Below are 25095 nucleotides of genomic sequence, written 5' to 3'. Positions count from 1 at the left end.
CATTAAATACTCTTGTACAAAGAATAAAAACTCAAATATATGCGTAGTGATCTCCTTAAAGAATATATTGATGTATTTTCAATCATATTTTTTAAGAAGATGGATAATGTTTTCCTCGATGAAACATCTTTACAGACATAATAGTTAGGAAATAAATATTTCAGTAGAATCATGGAGTAAAAATTTCATTGAATTACCTGTAGATCCAAGTAACTGTGTGCATAAGCAGCTGAGAGTCAGAATCAATGAAATTGTCATCTTCTTTGATTTTTTGCTAAGCATTCTTATAAAATATATCGGCGCTGAATAACTCTTAGAATCAAGCTAGCACACTTATATCTAGATTTCTTGGACAAACATGGCAAACCCCTGTTTGCTCTCGAAATATATACTGCGTGTTACATGCATCTAAGGACGGATGAATTTAAGTCCTTTATAATTGGTAAATAGATGAAAATTCTTACTGAGTAATTCATGTCATCATTTTTCCTTTATTTTCTTCTCTTGTAATATTCATAGAAAAGGGAAATACCATTTTATTTCATTAAGTATCAGTCCGTTTAACATTCAAGATTGATTTATTTTTCTTGATTCTAACAGTCAACGCATTAGCAAAAGCATACAAACAATAACTTCTTACACGTAATAATGTTATTATAGCATACTAAACGCCCCGGTGTACAATATCTTATTGGTCTTCTCAGTCAAACTGTTTCTTACTAACAGCCGATTGAAGAGCTGATTAACTTTTAAAAATAAAGTTTTAATGAAGGGATGTCTTAAATGCCTATTCATATAAGTACTTTAAATTATACCCTTTCCCACCCACACCCCCGTTCTTCTTTTGTAGCACTCAAAAACCCTAATACACGTTTATGTGTAAATTTTTTTTCTTTCAGTTTTGTTTAAATATTAATATCAAATTATCTAAGATTACAGTTGATGTTATCGAAAATTTGGCTTTCTTGTTTTAAGAAAAATTTTAAACGAGACTTGAATATTTGCATTAAGTTAATAAGTAAATGTTTCTACAATGTTGAAATTTTTTTGAAATATTTTGACAAAAAATGTACAATATTTGTTGCTTGGACCTGACATATTTAATTTCTTTTTGTGTTTCTGTATTAGTAGTAAATTATAGATAGTAAAAATCAAAATTGGACGATATCAAAAAGTACCTAAAGATGATCGAATTTTTTCCCTTTGTGATCACAAGGAGATTCAGGATTAAATTAATTTTTTTTCTTTGTATGTCCTCATGTCAGACTTGAACTCATAAATATTTGTAATAATAAATGTAAAAGTTTCAGTGTCTATCATATGATTATCAATTTCATTGGCTCATTACTAATGAAGACCCTGAAATCCTAAGTTCACTTGCTAGATTCCTTGATAATCTATCTTAGCTGAAATTTTTTTTTAAAATATATTGGGATGTATTTATATATATGGCAATATATCATATCTTCTGTTCTTTAATATTCACTTTTGTATTTTTCCAGTTACTTGACTATATTATTATGACATATACAATATGTACATGTATATTTATTGTATGTCTTGTAGATGTATTTATCAATGATTATACAATTCAGCACTGCTCATTATATCTAAGATGAAATTTGTTCTATCGTTTGGATCTTCCTCCTTCTTTTTTTTTTTCATGTTTGTAAATCTTTTTTGCCTCTCCGCGGGCCCAAATAAGACTAATAAAATTTTGTATCTTGATAGTACACTACGAAAATGTTTTAATTATTTAAAAAAAAATCCTATGCAATTAAAAAAAAATTATTTTTGTGTTCTGAAGAATATCTCTATATTTTCTTTTTTATTTTGATAATACAACACAGATTTTATGTCCAAGAAAAGGAATACATACACATAACACCTCCGGCGTTATTAAAAATGACAGCATATATAATGAAATCTAAAGTAAAAAAATGCTTTTATTGCTATCTTCATCAGATTTACATGCTTAATTGTTTTTACATGTTTACAAGCAATATCATTACGTGTTACAGCAATGTACCGACATCGGTACTGCAGTTCTGTATATTAATTGTCATTTGTCATGGGTGACGCAATGAAGCCGTGAGTAGATACAGGAACTACATTTTTCTGCTCGATTTACATGGAAGTGACTTAATCAAGTAGAATTTGTTTTCATTATTTGAAGGAAATAAAATTGTTTTAATAACAGGTGAGGAAGAGATCTCACTACACCAAATCAAATCTCATGGTGTTTCATTCATAACTACCTGTAATTTTGTAGATTTCCATTGAAAGTTAAAAAAAATGTTTTATTCAATTAACATTACAAAATGATGTTTCTGTTCCAACTGTGTCCCATTGAAAACTACGGGAAACTGAAACGCTCGGGCCGTTATACATTCCTCGTTGCGCTGGTCTGTCCAATCCAAATGTGACGAGTGGTGGACCATTTACATCTCTGACTAAAGCTAGATTATTATACGCCTGCATTGGGAAAAAAATACATGTTTATATACAAGTGCTTCATCATCAATGTAACAAGTGTCTTATACGTTGTAAAACAGTCATGCTTTTTTTTTCTCTTCGGTACAATCAGGATATATTTCAAATTTTGATTTATATAAAAGGAAGCCAGAATTAATTATAAAAATATATACATGTAGTAATATTCAATGTGTTGCTGATGGATATATAGTCAATTAGCTGTTGTTAGATACACAGGGTTTTTAAATATTGCTTTTATGGGGACAAAGCACGAGTGCAAATATCATTTTAAAAATCATAACTTTAATTTTTACGTACTCGTCTTGAAACTTTAATTGGACATCTCATATTTATCCAGGTCACAGTTTCAAAACATGGCGGCGTGGTAAGAGATCCTTGGTAGGTATAATAACTCCAGTCGTAGGGCAAGACATCGCTGGGGGTAATACCTTCTGGAATTTCTACCCACTGCCTATCCTCTAGATAATCAAAACAAAAATTCAAAATCATCTGTATCATTGAAATTATTTGTATATACTTGCATATTTTTGTATTTTTTTCTGTCGAAATATATGAACATTATGTACAATAGGTTTATATATATTTGTCAATATTTTTTTCGTTATTTTTGGAAAATTATAATAAGAAAATATCATGATTCATCGATATATTCAGATAAAATATATTAAGAGTTCTTGATATCGTGTTAAAATATGTTCATTTTTACATAGGCATTAGTCAGATTTTGTTTGATAAGCTGAGGCGACAACTTCCATAAACATTCAACTTTCTTAAAAAATATGAAAAGAAAGATGATATATTAGTGTTTTATCTATTTATAATTACAAACCAAGCCTCGGTGCAACGTTCGTATAGAAACGTATACTGCGATAGTAGTTCTCCATAATATAACTTAGATTCCTAGCATAACGGACACGGCATGCCTTAGGTTTTCCACAATATCGCCCTGGTATGACGTCATTTAATCTGCATTTGCTCAGTCCTGGACAGTCGTTGTCATCTTCACACTGGCACCGACCAGATACTTTACAAATATATGCAGAGTAAGGGTTTGTATCATCACAAACGCATTTACTGTAAGGGCGGTGTCTAACAACTCCACAATCCTGAAGTAGATTGACACATATTAATTTCTAAATTTCATATCAAAAACATGAGCATTTTTTTTATCGTAATTTCTAACAAATTACTAGTAAATTAAAAGAATCAACTTTATTTCGTTTTCAGTCGTTTCATAATCTTTACAGTTGTTGTAAATTATATCAATCTTCCTAGGTATTATTTAAGTCGGCTAGTTATCATTCTTTGAAACCAATGCATGTGTTCGTAAATGTTCTCCTTGAAATTTTTATTTAGAACATTCACAACGCATGCAAGAGGCCCATGGACCACAACGCTCACCTGAGTAACTATGACCCTTCTTTTCTTCATCAGCAGTTTCTACTATGAATGATGAGGATCCGATGATTCCATATAAACATGAATAATCATTATTTTGCTGTCCTGAGAGGAAGATTTTTTAAACTATTTTTTCTACATATCCCTATGTATAACTTTGATCCCCTGCTGTGCCCCCCCCCCGGGGGGGGGGGGGGGTAATGGTTTGAACAATCTTCAAACAACACTACCTTAATTTTAGTATGTCCCACACATCTTAAAGCAGTTATATCATTTCTTACCTTGACCTTTGGACATGAAAATGGAAAGGGATCTTTTATAAGTGATAGGATGTTACGATATAAAATTTGCAAAAGCTCGAAGAAAAGTTATAATATTATTTGGTAGCCATTTTATGCAATATGTCAATTTCTGACCTTGGCCTTAGACCTTTTGACCTCAAAATCAAACGGGTCTTTTTTTACACATTGGGAATTATGATGTAAAGTTTGAAAAAGCTAATGGACTTTTCAGAAATCGTCTGCAACTAGTTAGACACACAGACAGAATGATAGACAGACCAGATGATTAAAGGGGCGCAGTAATCAATTATATTTCATTTAAGAAAAAGCAAAGGTATACTAGTGTTTCATAAGTTTGCCATGCTATTTCTAGGGAAGTTATTTTGATCTTGATATATAGAAATAACCTTATCTTTTTTCTCAATAAAAACTCCATCCGACTCTTCACCGTTCTCTGCAACCTGTAGTAATAAGCCGATTTTATAAAACATATGTATACAATGTATAAATCATACTTGCGTCTTAGCAAACACACGTCTTCTTGCCTTAGACATCTTTATGTTTTCAAACTTTACAATTTTCTTACATAATGAAAAAAGAGATCAATAACTGTACAATGAATATAATTATATTTTATTAAATGGTCAAAAACTGTAATCTGTTACCTGTATCATTACGCCCATGACAGCGAGGCCCCGGGGACTTCTTTTAGCTGTGATTGCGTCCCCGTATCGGCTATTGTAAAATACTAAATGAGCCTTGTGTAATAAAAAAAATGATTTTAAACTATTCTTTCATAGTTTTACATTTGAAGACTTAGAACTACATGTAGCGATAAAAAAAATATTAGCTGTTTTATTTGGTTTTTGTGATCTTAATTTTCAAAACGGAATGTCCTTTTAATAAAAAAAATGAAAAAAAAAATAATGTAATAAAGCACATATGAATGATTTAACGTAAACTGTTTACCTCCATATTAAATTTATTTCCATCCATGAGATGTTCAGACCCTTCTGCAAAAGTTCTTCCTAAGTGAATATGGAATTCATTAAATGTAAATCTCTGTCCAGGCAAACCTGGGATATTGTATAAACCAACGGCATCACTCTCTGTGTCAAAATGTGGGGAATGTCCTGAAAAGTAAATTCAATACTAAAAATTCAGCATTATTGAGAATTTTTTTGAAAGAAATGTTCAGGCTAACTTGATATAAATTTTAATTCTAAAACAAGATATTAAGAGTTTCAAGTTGATGTTCCATATTTAATCACAGATGTTCCATATTTAAACGTTTATTGACTATTATTAAATAATGATATATTTTAGTAAGCAAGGGGAAAAAATATGATGAATAACTTTACGACTTTGCCACAAAAGAATGATTTCATGTTAACATCTTTCAGCTTATTCAGTCAAATACCTGTATGTCTTACCATTATTACGAATTCGTGCTGGAATTCGAAGACAAAGGTTTTGAAAACGGAGAGGATATGTTCGAAGTACTTGCTGATAGACGGAGTCACTTGTTCTTAAATTAACTGGTGATTGAATAGAACCTCCACAGAAACTCCATCCTGTTGTGATTTCGAACCAGTGGGTTGGTCCTGCGTAAATATACATGTAATTCAATGATGTAAAATTTCTCTGCGCATCTGTTTGGGCATTTGTCAGCGTATTTAATTCTTGGTATTTTTTTTTTCATTTTTTTAAGGAACATTTTTAAAAATTATATTCACTTTTTCTAAAATTTTTGTGTTTTCTTACCCCATAATACACAACCATTGTCAGAACTGGATCGAATCGATTTCCCCTTGATTATCCATAAATTATTGATAAAAATAACTGTTTCATATAATAGTTTGGTCGAACATCCTATCTACGTAAGTAGATAGTAAATTAAGAAATCTAAGAATTGTATATAATGTTGTTTTTTTCATATTTTATATTGCCATACTGGGAGTGGAAATTATACAACAAGGGTAACGCAACGCGAAGCACCTTCTTGCAAAAGAGCACATCTATGTCAAAGTTAATCATTACTTGCACACCTCACTCACCCAGACGTTGCAAAGATAACTAATCAGATGCTCCCAAATTTCAACTGTCATCAATATTGATTTGCTTAACAACCAGACTAAATCGAGCGTCAGGCGTGTCATTTTTACTTCCGCGTATGTGCGGTTTGGATTATAACAAAAGGCCCATGGGCCGCATCGCTCACCTGAGCACACTGGCTAGGTACACCTACAAGTAAGAGCTTCGGTTAACATCCCTACGCTCCTTATATACCTCGGACTCTTACACCCGAAAGCCATTCTCTAATGAGCTCGTTCCGCCTGAGATTTTGGCCGGAACATATTATGTGTGAAATAACTGTAAACAAGTAATTCTTGGGTACCTACGTATTTGCATGGGGTACATGTATAAAAGTCACACGAAATTTTAAAATCCACTTTATTCTGTATGCATCATTGTTCATTAATCAAAATCGTCATTATTTCAATTTGTCACCAGAATTACTTTCGATTTGATTTCATGTTAATTTTGTGGATTGCTAGTCAGAAAACGAAAATTTCAGTCATTTCATAGTGGAAAACTAGTTTCGTTTCGTCAGATTTTCTGCATTGCATTCCCGAATTTCAAACAGACGACTTGTTTGAATTTCTGCTTCGATTTTAAAAATAATGGATTTATCGCTATTACGAGAGATAAACATTGCTTTATGTGTAAGTTTTTTTTCGCAAATAGTGTATATTTTATTGCTGTTTGTCATTCGTTAATGTTTAAAGCCTGAATATTTAATTATAAACAATTTATTTCCACTTGGGGTTTCTGAGGCGAAAATTCTTACAGTGGATGCTAGAGGTTACGCGGCGCAAAGTCAAAAGTATCTCACCGTTAACCTCTAGCATGCTGGAGTAACTGGCTAGGGAGCAGCAGATTGAAAGGAGGACAAACTTTAATTTACACTACCTCAGGATGCTTCTATATCATTATTACTAATCATGGCTTTGCTGTTCTAAAACAGAAGAATTTTAAAGATTTTTTTCCCTATGTATTCCTATATGTAAACTCTGATTGCTTATTGTGGCCCCACCCTACCCACCGTAAATTTGAACAAATTTGAATCTACGCTACCTGAGGATGCTTCTATAATAATATGTCTAATCATGAATTTGATGTACTTGAGCAAAAGATTTTTTAAAGATGATTCCTATATATTCCTATGCAAAACTTTGACCCTCTGTTGTGCCCCCAACTCCTGGGGGAGGTCATAATTTGAACAAACTTGATTATACAATACCTAAGGTTGCTTCTGAAAAAATATGGCTAATCATGGCTTAGTTGTTTTTGAGAAGAAGATTTCAAAGATATTTCCTATGTAATGATATGATCAGGTTCTTACATGGAATATATAGGTTTTCATTTTACTCTGTCTGAGTTAATGGTTGGAATGATTATTAAGACAGCCCTGTCTGAGGGTATATCACACAGTACTTAAATTTTCTCATATCTAGAGATAGGGACTGCATGTGTAAGGTACTACTTGCACCGTGTTTCTCCTCTATGTTTCCATTGATGGATAAGAATCTTCTTCAGATTTACTACACCCAGAGCTTAACAACAATTCCCTAGGATACTTGCCACTGGTGTTCATAACATTTATACTTCTGTTTTGCTCATTCCCTCAAGGTTTTCTGTCATCTATCCTGAAATTTTCATCACATACATAATACTCTGATATTAATCCAAAGCATTTTACAGTAGAAAATGATTTACCAAGAGAAAGTTTCAAAAATATAATAAACTAAGCAGTAAGTACTTAACAAAGATTGCATTGAAGTCTATGGAGCCCTTTTTTAAAAATAGAAATTCAGACAATAAGAATATCAATAAATACTGTAGTGGAAAAATGCTCAATTACAAACGATATTTTTTCCATATAAGTTTCTTAAAATTGATATTTTTTATTTAAAAAAAAAAACAGAGGGAGATAACTCTTACCAAATTTCAAGGTCATCACTTTGGACACACCCCATCTTTACATGCTACTAGTATTTAAATGGGAATTATGTCTAAATATGCTGAGTATTCAATACCTACCATCTGTTATGTATTCAATTTCATTGAATCTTTTGCTATTATGATGGAATACCTTAACTTTTGCTGATTCATCATTCAACCCCTACAGCTACCTTTTGAATGCCTGACTTTCCCAAAGCTTTGCCTTATATACCCTTAGGCTAGTCCATTCCAAGGGTTGTCAGGTCATTCCACTATTTGAAGTCTTAAATGCGTTTTACTCAAATACTCACCAAGGATGCTTTGTGGCAAGTTTGGTTGAAATTGGCCCAGTGGTTCTTGAGAAGAAGTCGAAAATGTGAAAAGTTTACAGCCTACAGACAACGGACGACAGACGGACGCTGGACACTCTTTGATCAGAAAAGTACACTTGAGCCTTCGGCTCATGTGAGCTTAATATTCGTATTCAAATATTGCTTTTCAGTTGTTGTCTTGTTAGCCTCGAATAGTTTTTGATTTATCTAAGTAAAAAGGTCAGGAACTTCTAGAAGATTTTGGCCCCAGGACGTCTGTGGTATGACGAGACCTTTGTGTCCTTGATATGGTTATATTTTTTTTTACTTTTGTTGATGCCCAGGGTTTTATTTATTATACATGTATATGTGTTTTTCACCAATTAAGGGAGCATGTACATTTACATTTACAACAATAATATAATCATGCATGATTATAACAAGTAATGGTTGCAGTTCACTCAATTGCAATGAAAAATAAAAATCGCATGCAATTATTAAAACCAAACAGCTTCACATATCAATGAAGAGAACTAGATTAAAATCCAGTAGATAATATTAAGCTGGATAAACAAGTAAGTAATCATAAAATTACTATGAAAGGTATACCCAATATGTAAATATATTCCGAGTACATATACATACATATACAGATACGAATGCACATTCATGCATTAATGTGCACATAAACATTCAATTATGAACAGATACATATACACACATGTTCACACACAAATATATACATAATATTACTGATATGCATTTTCAAAGCAGATCACTTTGTGCCATTACAGATTTTATATGAAAGAATGAAAAATATTATGTTTTATTGGTCTGACTACTACAAGCCAATAATGAGATCTTGTTTCTAAAATTTATTAATACACATTAATCGTTTATAGTTTTAAATGTTATTTCCGGAATGTCATCAGAATATACCAAACAATTTGTATAAACAACAGTTTTTAAGATAAATCCGAAATTGCCAAAAGTACAACATGCATGTATTGAAGAGCTGAGAGAAAGAACCAAAAACTGTAAGAACTTAAGAAGCCTAACAGTTGTAAAAAGTGTATTTTTTCCTGAAAACAGGATATTTTCTGCTCTAAGTGTATTCACCGTCCCGAATATAAATGTACTTTTTATCGGCTGTTTACCACTTCCTTGCCACCTACATATTGTCTTTAGTTTTGTCCGTTGACAAATCCAACATGATGCCACCCTCTACCCTTAACTCTTTTTCTTGTCAACTTCAAAGTTCCCAATTTTATTGCTCGTAGTCAAAAATCTAAATTATAGTAACTTTGCATTTCCGTTTAGATTTTATTACTTAGTATCGTTGATTGATCTATTCTGATCAATACAATTACAAAACAATCTACAAAATTATAGTTCATTGTACCAACATCAAAATCCAATTTGTTTTATCAAGATAATTATAGTTCATTAAATTAAAGTCTCTTTTCAAATTATAATGTCGCTGAATTTGGTACACCATTCATGTCCATCCTAGTTTGATACACTTTCATATTTTACCGTCACTAATAAGTTCACTATTAATAAATAAAATGATTATGATTTGAATTTATTCCAAATTTAAAACGTTCAAATAAATTTCCTTTCTAAACCCTATAGGTTTACACTACGTAGGGCACCAAGGGACGTTGCCTATTGAACGGTCTGGCTATATATACATGTATTACAGAAAAACCAAATATACTAGACAAGTACATGGGAATTATTGCTCTTTATCACGGAAATCAGAAAATATATATGACTCAGTGCTTAACGAGGTTCGCTCCTGAGCTTTTGAGCAGATTTCTATCTTGACCTATATTTTAAAAATTATGCATAATGTTTTATTTCTTACAATAAATTTGGATTCTACAATGCCAATTAAACTATATTAAGTTAAAACTCCATGATTAAATTCCATACCAAAGGCATTTAGTGAGGAACTATATTTTGTGGCGGAAGGGTTTTTAGAAGAATATGATCATTTTTTTCTCTTTCGAAGTATTTAAAGTATGTTAAGTTTGGATTCCTATTTTTACAAGCATTCTGCACACAGAGTTATTTTGTGCAGTGAACTGTTTTATACTGGTCCTTAATTATATATTAAATTAACTGTCATGAATTCTATCATCATACTTGATAAATATAGCAAATATATTATGACAAAAAAAAAAAAAAAAAAAAAAAAACAAGAAAAAAAAATAGCCCTAATTTAAGCTTAAAATTAGCACTATTTTAGTAATATCTAAAAATTAACATCACAGACCCCCACTTTTAATTTTATTTTCTGAATATATAACATAATTTTAACCATTCTTCTCAAATTCAGTAAAATGTCATTACTTTCAAATGATTTTTTGCTTGTTAAATTTTTAATTCCAGCAAAATGAAATTTTTTGAGTGCAAAAAGGTCAAATAATTATACATGCGGAGTAATTCGAAAATTTTTTCATTGTCACAAATTTTATTGTGTCTATTCACGATGAAAGAAGACTGTGTTTGTTCCCATAATTTATTTGAATAAAAAATTCGGAGGAAAAACTTTAAAAATTGATTTATGTGTAAGACGTGTTTACAGTGCAAAAAGTTCAAACTAAATGCTCTGTAGCGCCAAAAGAAGCGCATTGATCCCCATTTTTTGTTTTGATTTTTAATCAAGCTATGTGTATAAATACTAAAAATATACTTGATAAAAAAATTTTGATGGCAGGATCCAACCTCCTTAATTAGATTTGTTCCCCGTCGTTTACTTGTCTCGAGCTAGTGACCTTTATTTCTAAACATTTAATGAAGATATTAATCAAATGAAACTTTAAATGTTAAGTTTAGCGGCCCTCAGGTCAGTGATCATCAGTGAAGACGAGGAACATTATCTTTTCTGTCACCTAGTCTTACCTTCTTAGGATTATGTCTTATAGGTGGTATGAGTTGTGTTAAGCATAGAAATATATTTTGGTGAGGTCGTTTGCCTGTCAACTAAACATTTTTGGAGCACTATTACTGTTAATGGACATAATTATATATATGAGAATTGTGCAAGCAACAACAACCCATAGTGGTCTACTGATTATTTCCTCATTTTTATCTACGATTGTCTAATAAATTTTATTATCCTTGTCATAAACAGTAGTCTCTGTTAAGCAGTTGTGTAGAATTATTCACGTAGCATTTCGTAGAATTATTCAAGTAGAGACAAAAGTCTTTCATTTTTACAGATTTTCTTTTCTTTAGAAAATTTAAATGACAGTATATTGCTCAAAATTTTTACTTTTTCGGAACAAATATTGTTGAAATTTCATGTGTCAATTGGTAAAATAGATATTTTTATGTGATGATAGTATTATTTTTCCTACAGGATTTTGAAATTATTATTCAGCATTACTCTTTTCATTTTTGTATACAGTTTTTTGGTCTGTACGTTCATCTGTCTGTTTGTTTATCTTTTTTACCTGCAAAAACTTAAACCTTGCCCATATGTTTTGAATGGTTGGTGCTGGGGCTTTCATATTTCACATGTGTATTTTTTTAAATAACTTCTTAAGATTCAAACATTTGTACTTTTAACCTCGACCTTGGAGTTTGACCTACTTTGGAAAACTTAAAAAATTTGACCATTACTTTTGAATGGATGGTGTTAGGGATTTCATAATTCACATGTGTATTCTTTGTGACAAAACCCTTCTTTCAATACCTTCATTTTTGACCTCATGACTTTCACAATACAGTTTTACCTACTTAATTATGAAAATAATATGTATAACTTCTGAACGGTTGGTGCTAGGACTTTCGTATTTTTCATATGTTTATTCCTTGTGACCTATTAACCTTGACAATGGTGTATGACCTATTTTTGTAAAACTGAAACCTCTCTCTCTCTCTCTCTCTCTCTCTCTCTCTCTCTCTCTCTCTCTATATATATATATATATATATATATATATATATATATCATACATGAAAGTATGCATAAGAGTCTCCTTACAAGGCATACACATCTGAAATATGAATGCCGTAGCACCAACCATTCAAACGTTATGGCCAAGGTTAAAGATTTTGCGGACAAACAGATAAACAAACAGAGCGACGTACAGAAGAAGAACTATATGCCCCCGAATATTCGATTACGGGAGCATAAAAAGAAAGTTTTTAAATTAATATGCAGCATTATGACCCAATGAGAATGAGTATTGAAGGAGGCAACCCATTGCGTGAGCACTAGAAAACTTTGTTTACAGAAAGTAATTCAGGTATGTGAATTGGATTAAAACTGATTTTTAAAAACAAACTTTTATTCTCCTTATTTTGATTTCATGATCGTAATTCGTCGAAAAAATTTCACAGATATTTGAGGTCTTTGCATAATTATATTCATAAATCCTCATTTAACTATATGCTCGTGTATTGCACATATCTCGAAATTCATATGTATTGATCGGAATATTTTTTGAGAGAGTAATTTTTCAATGAACACGACTAATACGTTTTTATTTATAAATCTCACTGTAAAAAAAGCTTTAAAATCAGATAATAAGCAGAATAACCTACATTGAATTTAAAATTAGTCAATAAATATTTGTTATTTTTGCGATTATTCTAGACATCTGAAAATAAAGTTTAGTTAGAAAAAATAAATATCACCTACATTTAATTTTAAACAATAGGTATCCAATCAATTGTCAATACATAGAAGATCGAAAACCTTTTTCAAATGGTTTTCATCCACTTTGACACAGTACAAACATTCTTAACCTGCAATTGAATGTCTTAGTAACAACTGCAAGCACAGTTAATAAAAAAAAAGAAGAAGATTTTTCTGCATTTTTCAAAAGGAGAAAGTCATTCTGGAATATTTACCATGACAGGTTGCTTCCGTATATCCAAAATGGGCTTCTGAAGAATTACATCCCGTACAGCAGTCATTTAACGGAACACGGTCGTTGGAATATAACGATGTACCACGAATGGTATTAAGGTTCAAAAACCCAAAACACAATATCAGAAGTATTTTCAACGAGGTCATGCTAAAAGACAATGGTCTTTCTTGGTTTAATGATAAAGAAAGACGTTGTAGCTTGCTCAATTGTCCAGTTCAGATTATACATTATTTATGCGGACACTGACACGGTACTTGAACCATGGCGAGTGACATGTCTTTTGTTCTTTAAACGTCCTTGTACTCTTTCTTGTGGAAGGGGGGGGGGCTGTTTCGGTTTCCGCATTTATTCTTTGAAAACGCTTACCACTGATAAAATATTAAAATACAAGAAAGATATTAGAATTTCATTATAACCTTATTTTCCTGGAAAATGTTAATTATGAAATATAATTAAGAGAAACCCTTAAGTCATATTAATGGTTAAGTCACCGATGTCAGAATGACAACACATGAATTTTAAGAATTCTAAGAAACATTTGAACATTTTCTATTTATAATATTAACTTACATGTAGGAAGATAAACATATTCTTAAAAAATTTTATGGGTTTTTTTCCCTCTTGCATGCAAACTATTGTCAAAAACTTTATGCACTTTTACAATTCCCAACATGTGTATTTTTTAAAATACATTTTTTTTTATTAAATAACAACACATTCTCATGTTAGACAGAAAAAAATATTGCCAGTGAACTGCTCAGAAAATTAATAGATTATATATTTAAGGGCTATTGATTCCCCTAATGTGTATGTTAACAAAAAAAAGTAAGATTTAAACAAAACAAAAAAGAAAGAAAATAAAACAAATCAAAACTAATAAAGAACAAACAAACAACGAATATGTTTGGTTTTTATTATTTAAAAAAATCTTTACCTTGACCGCTATAACATTCACTATTTTTCCTTTATTCTACGAGGACAAATCCGGTAGACCTGGTAAAACACCGTTTTCTGTCAACTGTAAAATAAATTCACAGAATATTTTTGTGTACAATCGTGAATGAATCCATGTGTTTGGTTAAAAAAAAAAAAGAAATCAAAATTGAAGCATTTTTTACGACGATAGTTAGTAAAGATATTTTATTGATACTAAGTAAGTCATATTTTGTAATTTACTGGTGCTTATTTTACTTTGGGCCGTTAACAAGTTTTTACTTTTTTATTTGTCAAAAATATTTACGCACTACAAGAGAAAAGATTCTTCGGAGAGAAAAAGATTTTATTGAAATATATTAGTGTATACTTTGATTACTATCATAGTGCTGAATTGCTTACTTGAAAGAAAAGAAAATAGTAGAAAAAAATGAAAGTTACTTGCACAGTCAATTAAGAATTTTAAAACTTAGTATTTATTTAACGTTTTAAAAACATCATACATTTTTATAATTAAAATCAAAATTAATAATATGTTGATGTGTATAGGTTAAGTATATAGAAATGACGTGTGCAAAGAGCGTGACCTCTTTAACGGGGCGTTTCGTCAAGATGGAATACTGGCAGATGTAAGCAAGATCCTTTTGATCTGACATTTATTGTTTACTAATGGTCAAAGGTAACCACATAGTAATCATTCCTCACTGATAACTCGCTCAGCATCCATTCTTAAATCAATTAATAATCTTAATGTCATTCAATAAATGTTTATTTAAAGGATATGTTCAACTTGCTTCATTATTTAATCTGATTTGATCTGTAAATTAATCCCTGTGTTTGACTGGTACCATAATGCATATTATTCTACCCCCCCCCCCCCCCGGAAGAATAACTACAGTTACTTATGAATAATGTTTCAGTAACAAGTACATGATTGAATATAATTTGTATCTAGAGAGAGAGAGAGAGGGAATAGTTTGTGTCAGTTGCATTCTTCTTGGCGTTTTTAGAAATTTCTTTGTAGATGTCAATTATAAAGGACGAAGAAAAATAAATAAATAAACATTATCTTTGAATCGTTCTTCATGGACATCGATATATGGTTCATCTATGCAATATTAATAGTTGTGAAATAAAATGTTTTATGTTTGTTTGACAGTTCCCATGAAATCATAAGAGTAATACATAGGTAAAAGGGATAAGAATTGTTGTTTATTTAAAACAAATCAAATAAATGATAGTAAACATATATAATCAATAAAATAGTCTGGGGACAAAAATATTATGGAACAACCCATGCACAAGATCTATGCAAATTTTTGACAAAAGAAGCACCTGAGTTAAAAACTATCTTAAGTTTGAGTCCTAATTGTAAAATTGCATAATTAAGAAACGTATTTCTAAATGCATTTCCAACAAAATGAAAATATGGGGCATCATCTGCCTTACAAAAGAGCACCTGAGTAAAAACATACCGTAGGACTGATAAAGCGTTTCTGAGTTCTAATTGTAAACTTGCATGATCAAGAAACATATTTCTAAATATAAGCATACTGTACTGTATATGTACAACAATACGAGAAAGCAATACAAAAAGTGGAGAGAATGGCGGTGGTTAGATAATGACTGAAGCCAATGTTTACAAATTCAGAAATAAACAACGCGCATGGAAAATTCCACTAAGGACAGCTAGGTGCTTGCGCAGAGCAGTAGCTGGATCTCTTTTAAGAAAGTGATGCGTTATCTAAGAATAAACACACAGTGCAACCACCATAAATAATTTATATTTATAGATTTTTTTTTTCAAAATTTCATAAGGATTTTAAGAAGATTTGAAACTTTTCAACACTTAATTTAATCATTCCTCGTGATAAATTCGAGACTAGAATTTTGGACATCATGAACAGCTGCTTCATAAAAAAAGAACTCTGAGATATTCATATCTTATGATAAGTTATCTCCAATATTATTCATTATGATTGTACACATGAGGCACTCTGATGTTCCAATCAGAGATTCTAGAGTTCCTCATAGACAGTGCCTATGCAGTCTTTAGAGATCGGTCCTCCCACAAATCCGTTCGAATAGCTATAGAAACAAATTGTGCTCCTTTATTAGCCGACTTCTTGTTTTATTCGTATGAAATAAAATTTATTTAAGATTAAGAACAGAATTCTTACCTGGGGATTAGTGAAACATAGTGGATATGATAAGAAATGTTTAGCAAAGATGCAATTTTATTTTCATATCGTCGGTTTGCGACTCATGATTTATGTTTTAATATACCTGTACGCTAATCTTTGAAATAAAAAAACTTTTTTGTACGTGATTCACTTAAGGAGGGATTCTTGTCTGGTTTCTGACTAGACGAAATATTCCAAGTATATTTGCTTGTAATTCTTATAAACTTAGCTGTAATGTATTTAAAAGATCATATTTTTCTTTACTCATCATAATTGTACAATTTTAAATAGAAATGGTAAACTGAGTTTGAAATCCATAAGGGACTATATTTTTGGTGCCACTGCGGCGTATGAAAATATCTTCTTTTCTGCCTATCAAAATCACTTACAGAACATTACATGTTATTAATTTTTTTAAACATTCAAAGACTTGAAGAAATTTTGATATGTAACTAAAATTATAAATAATGCCCTAAAGTTTTAAAACATAGCAAATGATTTTCGAAACAAATGATTTTCTAAACAAACTACAATCTTGTTAGCTTTTAAAAGCCTCCAACCTTAAAAGAGATTTGAGCAAAAAATCAGTAAAAAGTGATTTTTCTCTCTTACTAAACGGCCAAAGCTTTTTGTTTTTGTATCATTTTGTATATTTATATGACTACCTTACCATATGTAAAAATAAGAGATATTTAAATATAAGAAGTATATACAAATAACTAATATATCCTAAAAATTTAAGAAAAACAGAGGAAATCCGGATTAACCAATATCTCTTTAAGTTAAATAATGTCAATTAATTTGGTAGAATCATCTGATAGACCCGATATGGTAACATCTTATTGTGCAAAAAGAAAAACATTTCATCTTTTAAAATAGAAGTAGGCATCACATGATTAGCAACAGTAATTTTTTACTCTAAATGTCAAGGAAAAATATAATGACCTTTCCTGACCTTGTTTCTGAAATAAAACGGTCAAATTTAATCTAATTGATACCATCACTTAGTGATATTGTCTTCTTGAATCTATGAAAATTTCATTAATTTTTAAATACAAGAAATATGAGTAGAATAAGAGAAGAATTCCTCCTTAAGAAAGCTTGCTGTAACATGCTGTAACATGAAAATAGAGCAAACCAAATGGCCGTTATAATGTCCATCATATTTGCAAAGGAAGCAAAGTATTTGATTAATTTTTGACCTACATTTCTTTTTTTAACCAGTGTTGAACCTCTTAATTTTATAATTTGTTCCCATGGATTGCTTTGTAAGTGTGATTATCACAGATACATGTAATATACATCGGGTGTGACCGATCAATAAGAGCTGCTTACTCCTAGACATCTATCCCCACCCTGTCTGCATATTTGCCCTTTTGTGGCTGATTTGCCCTTTTTTCTCCTTTGATGCTGCTTATAGGATTTATGAGATTGATCTGTTTGTTATCTTCATTATATTTACTCTAGTTGAAACGCCATCATTTAAATATACTGGTATTTTTTTCTTTCAGTTTTTAAACAGAGACTTTTAAAAATTTAGAATTTGTGAACAGATTATGATCATCGTATTATCGTATTACAGATTTTTTAATTTTTGAGATATTTCAGGATTCGGAATATTTAGGTTACAGAAAAAGGGGTTGGAGCTTCAAACTCATATTCGCATACCAATTGAATTCAATTCGAGATATAGGGTTCGAGATACTGAATTTCAGCTATATTTTCAGCAGTTTCAGTTATTTTCTAGTTTTTTTTTTTATTTGCTATATCGATATTTGTGTATGAATGTGAATTTTCATAATTACTACTGATAAAGACATAAAAACAGGTCTATTAGATGAAAAAAGATTTCTACCAAGTATCACTATTTGTCAGATAGATGTCACTAGAATCATTATTCAAAGGTCTTCCGACGAAAATTACTCAAGAAACCTTAACCTTTGTTAACTTACATACTTTGTTATTTTTAATTATTGTGTTATTTCTGATATCTTAGTGTACATGTATGTATCGAAATAAATCAAAAGTTTTCAGAGAAGCTTATTTTTAAACATTAATTAACCTTCTAACTATCTGAGATTAGATTGTCATTAATTTACAAAATTACGGGCTGTAGCATTTTAGATGGATTACTTTCTTGAAATGCCACATGAAATTGAGCAAAACAAAAATTTCAAAGTAGAACGGGAGAATATATACAAATTCATTGTAGGTTTTATGAAAAAAAATTTCGATTTAAAAAGGAATCATATTTTAAATACAAATTACACATGAGAAAATTCTTCCCATATTAATTTTGAATGAAGCCATTACCTTCAAGTTCACACATATTTATGTAATTTTAGTGATCTAGCTAGGCTTCTGTCTAAGACGTAGCTGAAACATAACAGACAAACAATAATGACTAAGCATTGTCATTTATTTGACGACAATAAATAAATAAGTGCGTTAAGAGTGTACATCAAAATTTTTTTTACTATGGAGACACTTAACACACTTTGAAAAAATATGTATTGAAAAATCCTGGACTTAGATTTTATTTTAGTAATAGACGGCATTATTTTGTTATATTCCATTCGATAAACAGATGAATTGATCTACCTTCATCCAGAACGAGGAGAAGACAGGTAGAATGTTCCTCAGCCCAATTCTTTATGTTTCCTACCCAAACATATGTATTTACATAACTGGTATGGCATTGATATACTTTCAATAAATTTGAGTTAACGTAAATTAGATGAAAAATGGAGATAAACTTTCCTGAAAGAAGAATAACGCACCTTATTATTTTAAAGAGGTTCAGGGGCCATATCACTGATCTAAGCAACAATATCCAGTTGACTTTACTTCGACCAAAGTAGCTTTACAACAAATTAAAAAAATGTACAAAATGCATAAATATTTTTTTCATACCCCTTAATACTTCATACCCCTTAATAATAGAGAGGGGGGCTGTTCTATTGTGCAGGAATAAACAATTTTTTCATACTTCTAAATACTTATCTAATAACTATAAAAAGACCATCATATTGTGCGGGAAAATAATTTTGGATGGAAAAATCATAATCACCTCCTTTTTCCTAAGAAAAATGCTATACTTTAAGTCATTTAGCGACCCTTACATGTACCTAACTTATTACAGACTGGATAAAATAAAAAAGGAAACGAAATTGTGCTATTAAACAATCATTCCTTCATTACTTCTAAAAGACCCAATTTATAATATTAACGAGAACCTCTGGGAACCAGACAAACCCCTGTAAATCCTTAAAACGTCTATATATATCAGATCCGGAAGTGACGTCATCACCAGAAAGTTATCCAACTAGGTTCAACTACTTATTCATCCTATTTACAATAATATTGACCAAACCGTGTACTTTCTTTCAAAGTGCGTTAATATGGTCGATATTAACGCCCTTTGAAAAAAAAAATGCAAGGTTTGGTCAATATTCTTGAAAATATGATAAATGAATAGTTGAACCTAGTTAGATAACTTTTTTTTTCAAAGTGATTAAACTCGGTTCCAAATTTAACGCACTTTGAATTTTTTCTTCAAAAAGCGTAATTTTTCAAAGTGCGTTTTAATACAGCAAAAATTACCTTAGTATAGAGACTGAAAGAATTCGCAATGGGATCTTACGTCTCGCAAGTAATCATCAGTTTTGAAGGAACAATAATGCCAAATAAAAATTACACAAAACACAAAGTTGTCAAAACAAAAAGCTGCCACCAGAAGCAAACAACTATAAAAGCTGTTAGTATCAACACAGCGCTATAAAAAACGTGGTCTAGCTAGATCAACTAAAATTAGGCTCTGGCATTCAACTTAAATATAATATATAAAAAAAAAACTAGTAATCATTCCATAACATAGTGGAGACAAGATACATACTACAGTAGCATTATATTAGAGTTTCTGCAGTGTTCAATATTGATAGACAGACTAAGAAGTAACAAGTGATTGACAATTGCTTTTATCCACACAATACATTAAAACAAAATTATGCATCAATCGGAGCTTGCTTCGTATTATTATCTTTTAAAATGTAGACACAGTTTCATTCAGCTAGATGTAGATAACTCACAAATATACCAAAAAGGGAAGCTTAAGTCTTTGGAATACTTTAATAAATATATACATATGAATTAAATAAAATCATTCAAAAAACATAGCACAAACTGTGTACCCAACAGTTAAAGTCTGACCAGTACAATACCCTTATACTGCAACAACACAACAGTTATATGGCACCTGATCCTGCTTCTGATAATTTTGGAGGTCCGTGTTTGCTCTGCTACCCGATTTGTATTATTTAAATGACCTTTGAGCTTGAATACCTGTTTGATATCTCCATATTTCATGTTACTACTGGCTTGTGTAATGACAAAACTAATGACTAAGAAAGTAAACATCTCAGTTTACTTCTGACCTATGTGGCAAGAAACATCAATCTTTACGAATAAGGTTCAATTTAACATGCAACATTTAACTCCTGGTCTGTGTTATGAAATAAATGAAACTTCATGTAATTGAGACAAGAAATAAACTAGGGTAACTAAACTGAATTCTCATCGCTTTTTCCAATGCACTAGTTTTGCCAAAGGGTGTATTTCCTTACAGCGTCTAAAATTCCACCTTCCCATCTTCTCTATACAATTCTCAGAAAAAAAAACCTTGTTGAGCTTGTTGCAGCTCCAATTAGAAAGCTATGACCTCAGTACCGTACTGCGTTGTGTAGATATTTTGATACAACTGCATAGGAAACTGGTTCATCTCTCATGAATTGGAAGAGAGGACGAGGAAGATGACCAAAAGTTTTCAGATATTGGTACATACAATGCCAAGACAGGGTACATGCCACAGTTAATTAATGCTTTGAGGTAAATCTTTGAAAAAGGGGTCACTTTTCTTGTTTTGAAATTTCTCAATACTATGACAACTGCAGATGACGTTGTAAAATTCTTTTTGTTGAATGAATGTGCTTAAGAAACATTTCTATTTATAACAGGTTCCCCCGAACGAAAGAAAGTATTGAATGCCAAAATCCGGAAAATAACCTTGTAACTCTATCGAAGGTCAAATCTGGCAAATCCCCCTGTGCATATCTTAATCATTTTTTTCTTAATGGTGAAACCGTCACGTAGCTCAGTCAGTGAGCGCTCGCTCCGTGATCGAAAGGTCTTATGTTCGAATCACGTGTGTGACTGATCTAAGTCGATAAAAAACAGGTAGCAACTGTTTCTTCGCCGAAGCGCTCGGCATGTTTGAGTGAAAAATGCGGGTCTTTCGGATGAGACCTTAAAAACCGAGGCCCCGTGTCCCGGTAGGCGTTGGCGCGATAAAAAACCTTCACTGCTCAGTGGCCCTGGGTGCCGAGTAAAGGTCTAAATTTATTTAAATATTTTCTCTGAATATTAATAAAATCTTTAATATTATAGAAAGGGTAGGTGTATCAAATATAAGATTCCGAAAACGGTTCTGGGAGTGAGTTACATGACTGAGTTGATATGATTCTCATTATCAGGTTAGAAACATGTTTTCAAAATTCAATTCTTAAGCCAAGCCTTATACCAGGAAGATCTCGTATTCGAAAAATAACATATTTGATCCAACGTTCACCTTTGAAATATTTACTAGAGTATGTATTGTGGGTGTTTTATGTTTCTTGATATGATCGTATATATTCCATGCATATAATTAGCAAATACAAGCTATCATTAAGTCGAATGCTGACTGATGTTTTTTCATACTGTTTGTAAGGTCATTATTTACTCATTGAATTGTCTAAGGATTTTTAAGGTTTCCCGATCATGACAAGGAGCACACGTTGGGGGGGAAATTCACTCCTCCATGACACTTGATCCCAACTCTGATTTTTATTTTTTTGAGGTCCGTGTCTCAATGGACTTTTTGAGCTTGAAACTGCATGTTCGTTCTCTCCATATTTGATACATATCAAATACTTTTAGTTTATCAATCTAAGAGCCTATTTAGTAGGTTTATTTTGTAGATCCATTTGTATGTGAAACTGAAGTATTGATATCTGGAAAAAATCTGCCATTAATGTATGTTCATCATAAAAATAGACATCTAGCAGCAGTTTGTTTGTTTGTTTAACGTCCCTCTCGAGATGTTTTTACTCATAAGGAGATGGCACCACTTACCGGTGGAGAGCTGCAAAATTAGACCTTTATTCGGCACTCAGGGCTATTGAGTAGTGAGGAATCTTTTTCGTGGCAGCATCTCCTTCAACACGGGACCTCGGTTTATAGGGTCTCATCCGAAGGACCGCTAGCAGCAGTCAAGGACTGTAGTTATCTGTGAATAATATCGATTTTATGTAGTTATTTCCTTTACCTGTACGAAGTCGGACTACATATGTTTTTTTGTTCCACTTAACCTTGTCAGCAATTCTTGCATTTGGCTCAGAAAATCTAAATGACATTTCACAACAATGTTTATAATGTGTTGTTGTAAAAGAAACATCCGAAATGACTGCCATTACCACATAATCAGTGAAAATCGGTTTGGAATAACATACATGAACAAACGGTATTGTTTGTAATAGCATCATTTCCAGTTTCTTTTATTGTTATTTGTTGTTTGTTTGTTTATTGATTTGAAAATCTGTCGTTTCTGCTTTTTAACAATTTTTGCTGACCATCTCACTTTTGCTTTTTTCAGATCGACGTGGCCATTTTCCTGCTAACATAGCAGAAGCTTTCATTATTCTTGACTTTAAAAAAAAAATATTGAAAAATACGATAAATGAAGTATGATAATTACTAATAGGGGAAAGTCACGGACCTGGACTTTAATTCCTTCTTTCACATGAAGAAGGTATTAAGAACAGTCATTCATGTAAGATAAGGCGCTTTATCTCTCAGTGTCGTGTGTATCGTCTCTTATAACTGGAACTGAAGACGAATTTTTCCCTACCAAGACACACATTAAACAGAAGAATGAAGTCGATCATCATTGCGTTCTCAATTGTAGCTATTGGTAAGTTCATCAAGTTAACTTGCATGTGACACCAGGAATATCAGTTTTGATAATGGTTATACAAAATTATAAAATTAATATGTAAAATTAAAAACAAATGTATTCGGTAACACTAAAAACGATGATCGGAAGTTATGCTTTTGACAGTCGTATCTTGTCCAGGAAAAATACTTTTTCTGAGGATGATAAATCAACAAAGATTTTATTTTAAAGATATATCGTATGTTAAATCCTATATTTCGTATAACTCTATAAACTCATATTTAAACGAAAATTTTAAGGCATACAATATAAATATTCGTTTTTGATAGTTTATTTTTTTCCAATTAGAATGTATGCCTGACTACATTTAACTCTTTGTTCTGTTAATATGAGTCAACGCTCATTCATCAATATGTTTTTCATTTTATCCTGTTTTAATGTCCATCAATGCCTCCTTGTTCTATACGAAATCAAAATAAATAAGAAAATTAAAAAAAAAAAATAATAAAAAAAATTAAAACAAAAGAGCAGACCAAAGAAATAAGATAGGCATATAAATAAATTCAGGTTAATAACTCACTTTTGAATATAGTTCTCTATATGATATAATTATTGAAGCATTTCAGTCTTGCATAGGCTCTTTAATTTGTACATAGTATAAGTTGATTCTTCGACTGTAAACCTTCAAGTTTATGAAAACAATCAAATAATTCGTAATTTTTTTTTATTTATGTTTATAGCCTACGTGTTGTCAGAGCGATGTGATCATATCGATGATTGTGCCGATACCCAGTGTTCCACTAACGCATCTCACGTAGAATGTGAACACCATGTCTGTACCTGCATGGCTGACGCTATGTGTAAGTATAAAAATTTTCCAAATTTGCATTCATCTCATTAAATCATCTTGTACTTGCATGATGTTTAGCTCTTGGAATTTCTAATTAAATACTGAAGCAAAGCACTATGGGAATGAGGATTTCATTTCCTATACCCTAATGTCAGTTAAAATGTTTTATTAATTATTGATGTACTGTGATTGACATTTATTTAACTGTTGTGCGCTGATTATTCTTTTATATGCTTCTTTTTTCGATCTTTCCAGCATGTAGTAATAGACAAGATTGCGTTATGATGGGAAGGTGCCACGATAAACATGAAGAGTTCCACTGTTTGGATGGCATGTGTAGATGTATTCGCATGTAATCATTTAAAATGGACAAAATCTTGAGGTTTAAGAAACAATAAATGTTAATGAATCTCATAAAATATTCAAATAAATTATCTTGTTATTCATCACAGCACTTGTGTTGGTTTATTGTACCAGACATGATAATTCCTATTGAAAACAGCGTAAAAAAATTAACAATTCTGAGACTGCTGCATAAGTAACACTGGTTCCTCTTAAAAATTAAAAAGGCTAGAAGCAAAACAAAATGTTAACTTGATCTATAACTCATCAAGGAAGACTCAAATGCCCAAAGTCGGCTCAATAACGTGAAAGCATGTAGACAAAAAAGAGCGCAAAACCAGCATTCTTTTAATTTTGGCGATACTCATTTTAATAAAAATAAGGGTATTTGACCTACATGTCGAATGTAGAACACCTGGAA

The 25095-nt window shown here is 31.3% G+C and overlaps 2 protein-coding genes across 2 annotated transcripts; one reads left to right on the top strand and one right to left on the bottom strand.

Moving 5' to 3' along the window:
• Positions 1-2304: 2304 nt before the first annotated feature.
• LOC133201654 (carbonic anhydrase 2-like) lies at positions 2305-13524 on the bottom strand. The gene is made up of 8 exons (XM_061337441.1): positions 13359-13524; positions 5609-5779; positions 5145-5308; positions 4841-4933; positions 4583-4636; positions 3326-3602; positions 2794-2954; positions 2305-2475 (listed from the first exon to the last, which is right to left on the bottom strand). Exons 1-8 carry the CDS (start codon positions 13522-13524, stop codon positions 2305-2307), a joined length of 1257 nt encoding a protein of 418 aa, XP_061193425.1.
• A 9922-nt stretch (positions 13525-23446) lies between these two features.
• LOC133201553 (serine protease inhibitor Cvsi-2-like) lies at positions 23447-24697 on the top strand. The gene is made up of 3 exons (XM_061337354.1): positions 23447-23500; positions 24223-24342; positions 24588-24697. The coding sequence occupies exons 1-3, from the start codon at positions 23461-23463 to the stop codon at positions 24686-24688; spliced, it is 261 nt and encodes an 86-aa protein (XP_061193338.1). The 5' UTR covers positions 23447-23460; the 3' UTR covers positions 24689-24697.
• Positions 24698-25095: the final 398 nt, after the last annotated feature.

The sequence above is a fragment of the Saccostrea echinata genome, unplaced genomic scaffold, assembly GCF_033153115.1.
Source record: "Saccostrea echinata isolate AGI-Se365-2 ecotype Australia unplaced genomic scaffold, CSIRO_AGI_Sech_v1 ptg000045l, whole genome shotgun sequence".
In the NCBI taxonomy this organism is placed as follows: Eukaryota; Metazoa; Mollusca; class Bivalvia; order Ostreida; family Ostreidae; genus Saccostrea; species Saccostrea echinata.
This window is presented reverse-complemented; position numbering and strand designations above follow the sequence as displayed.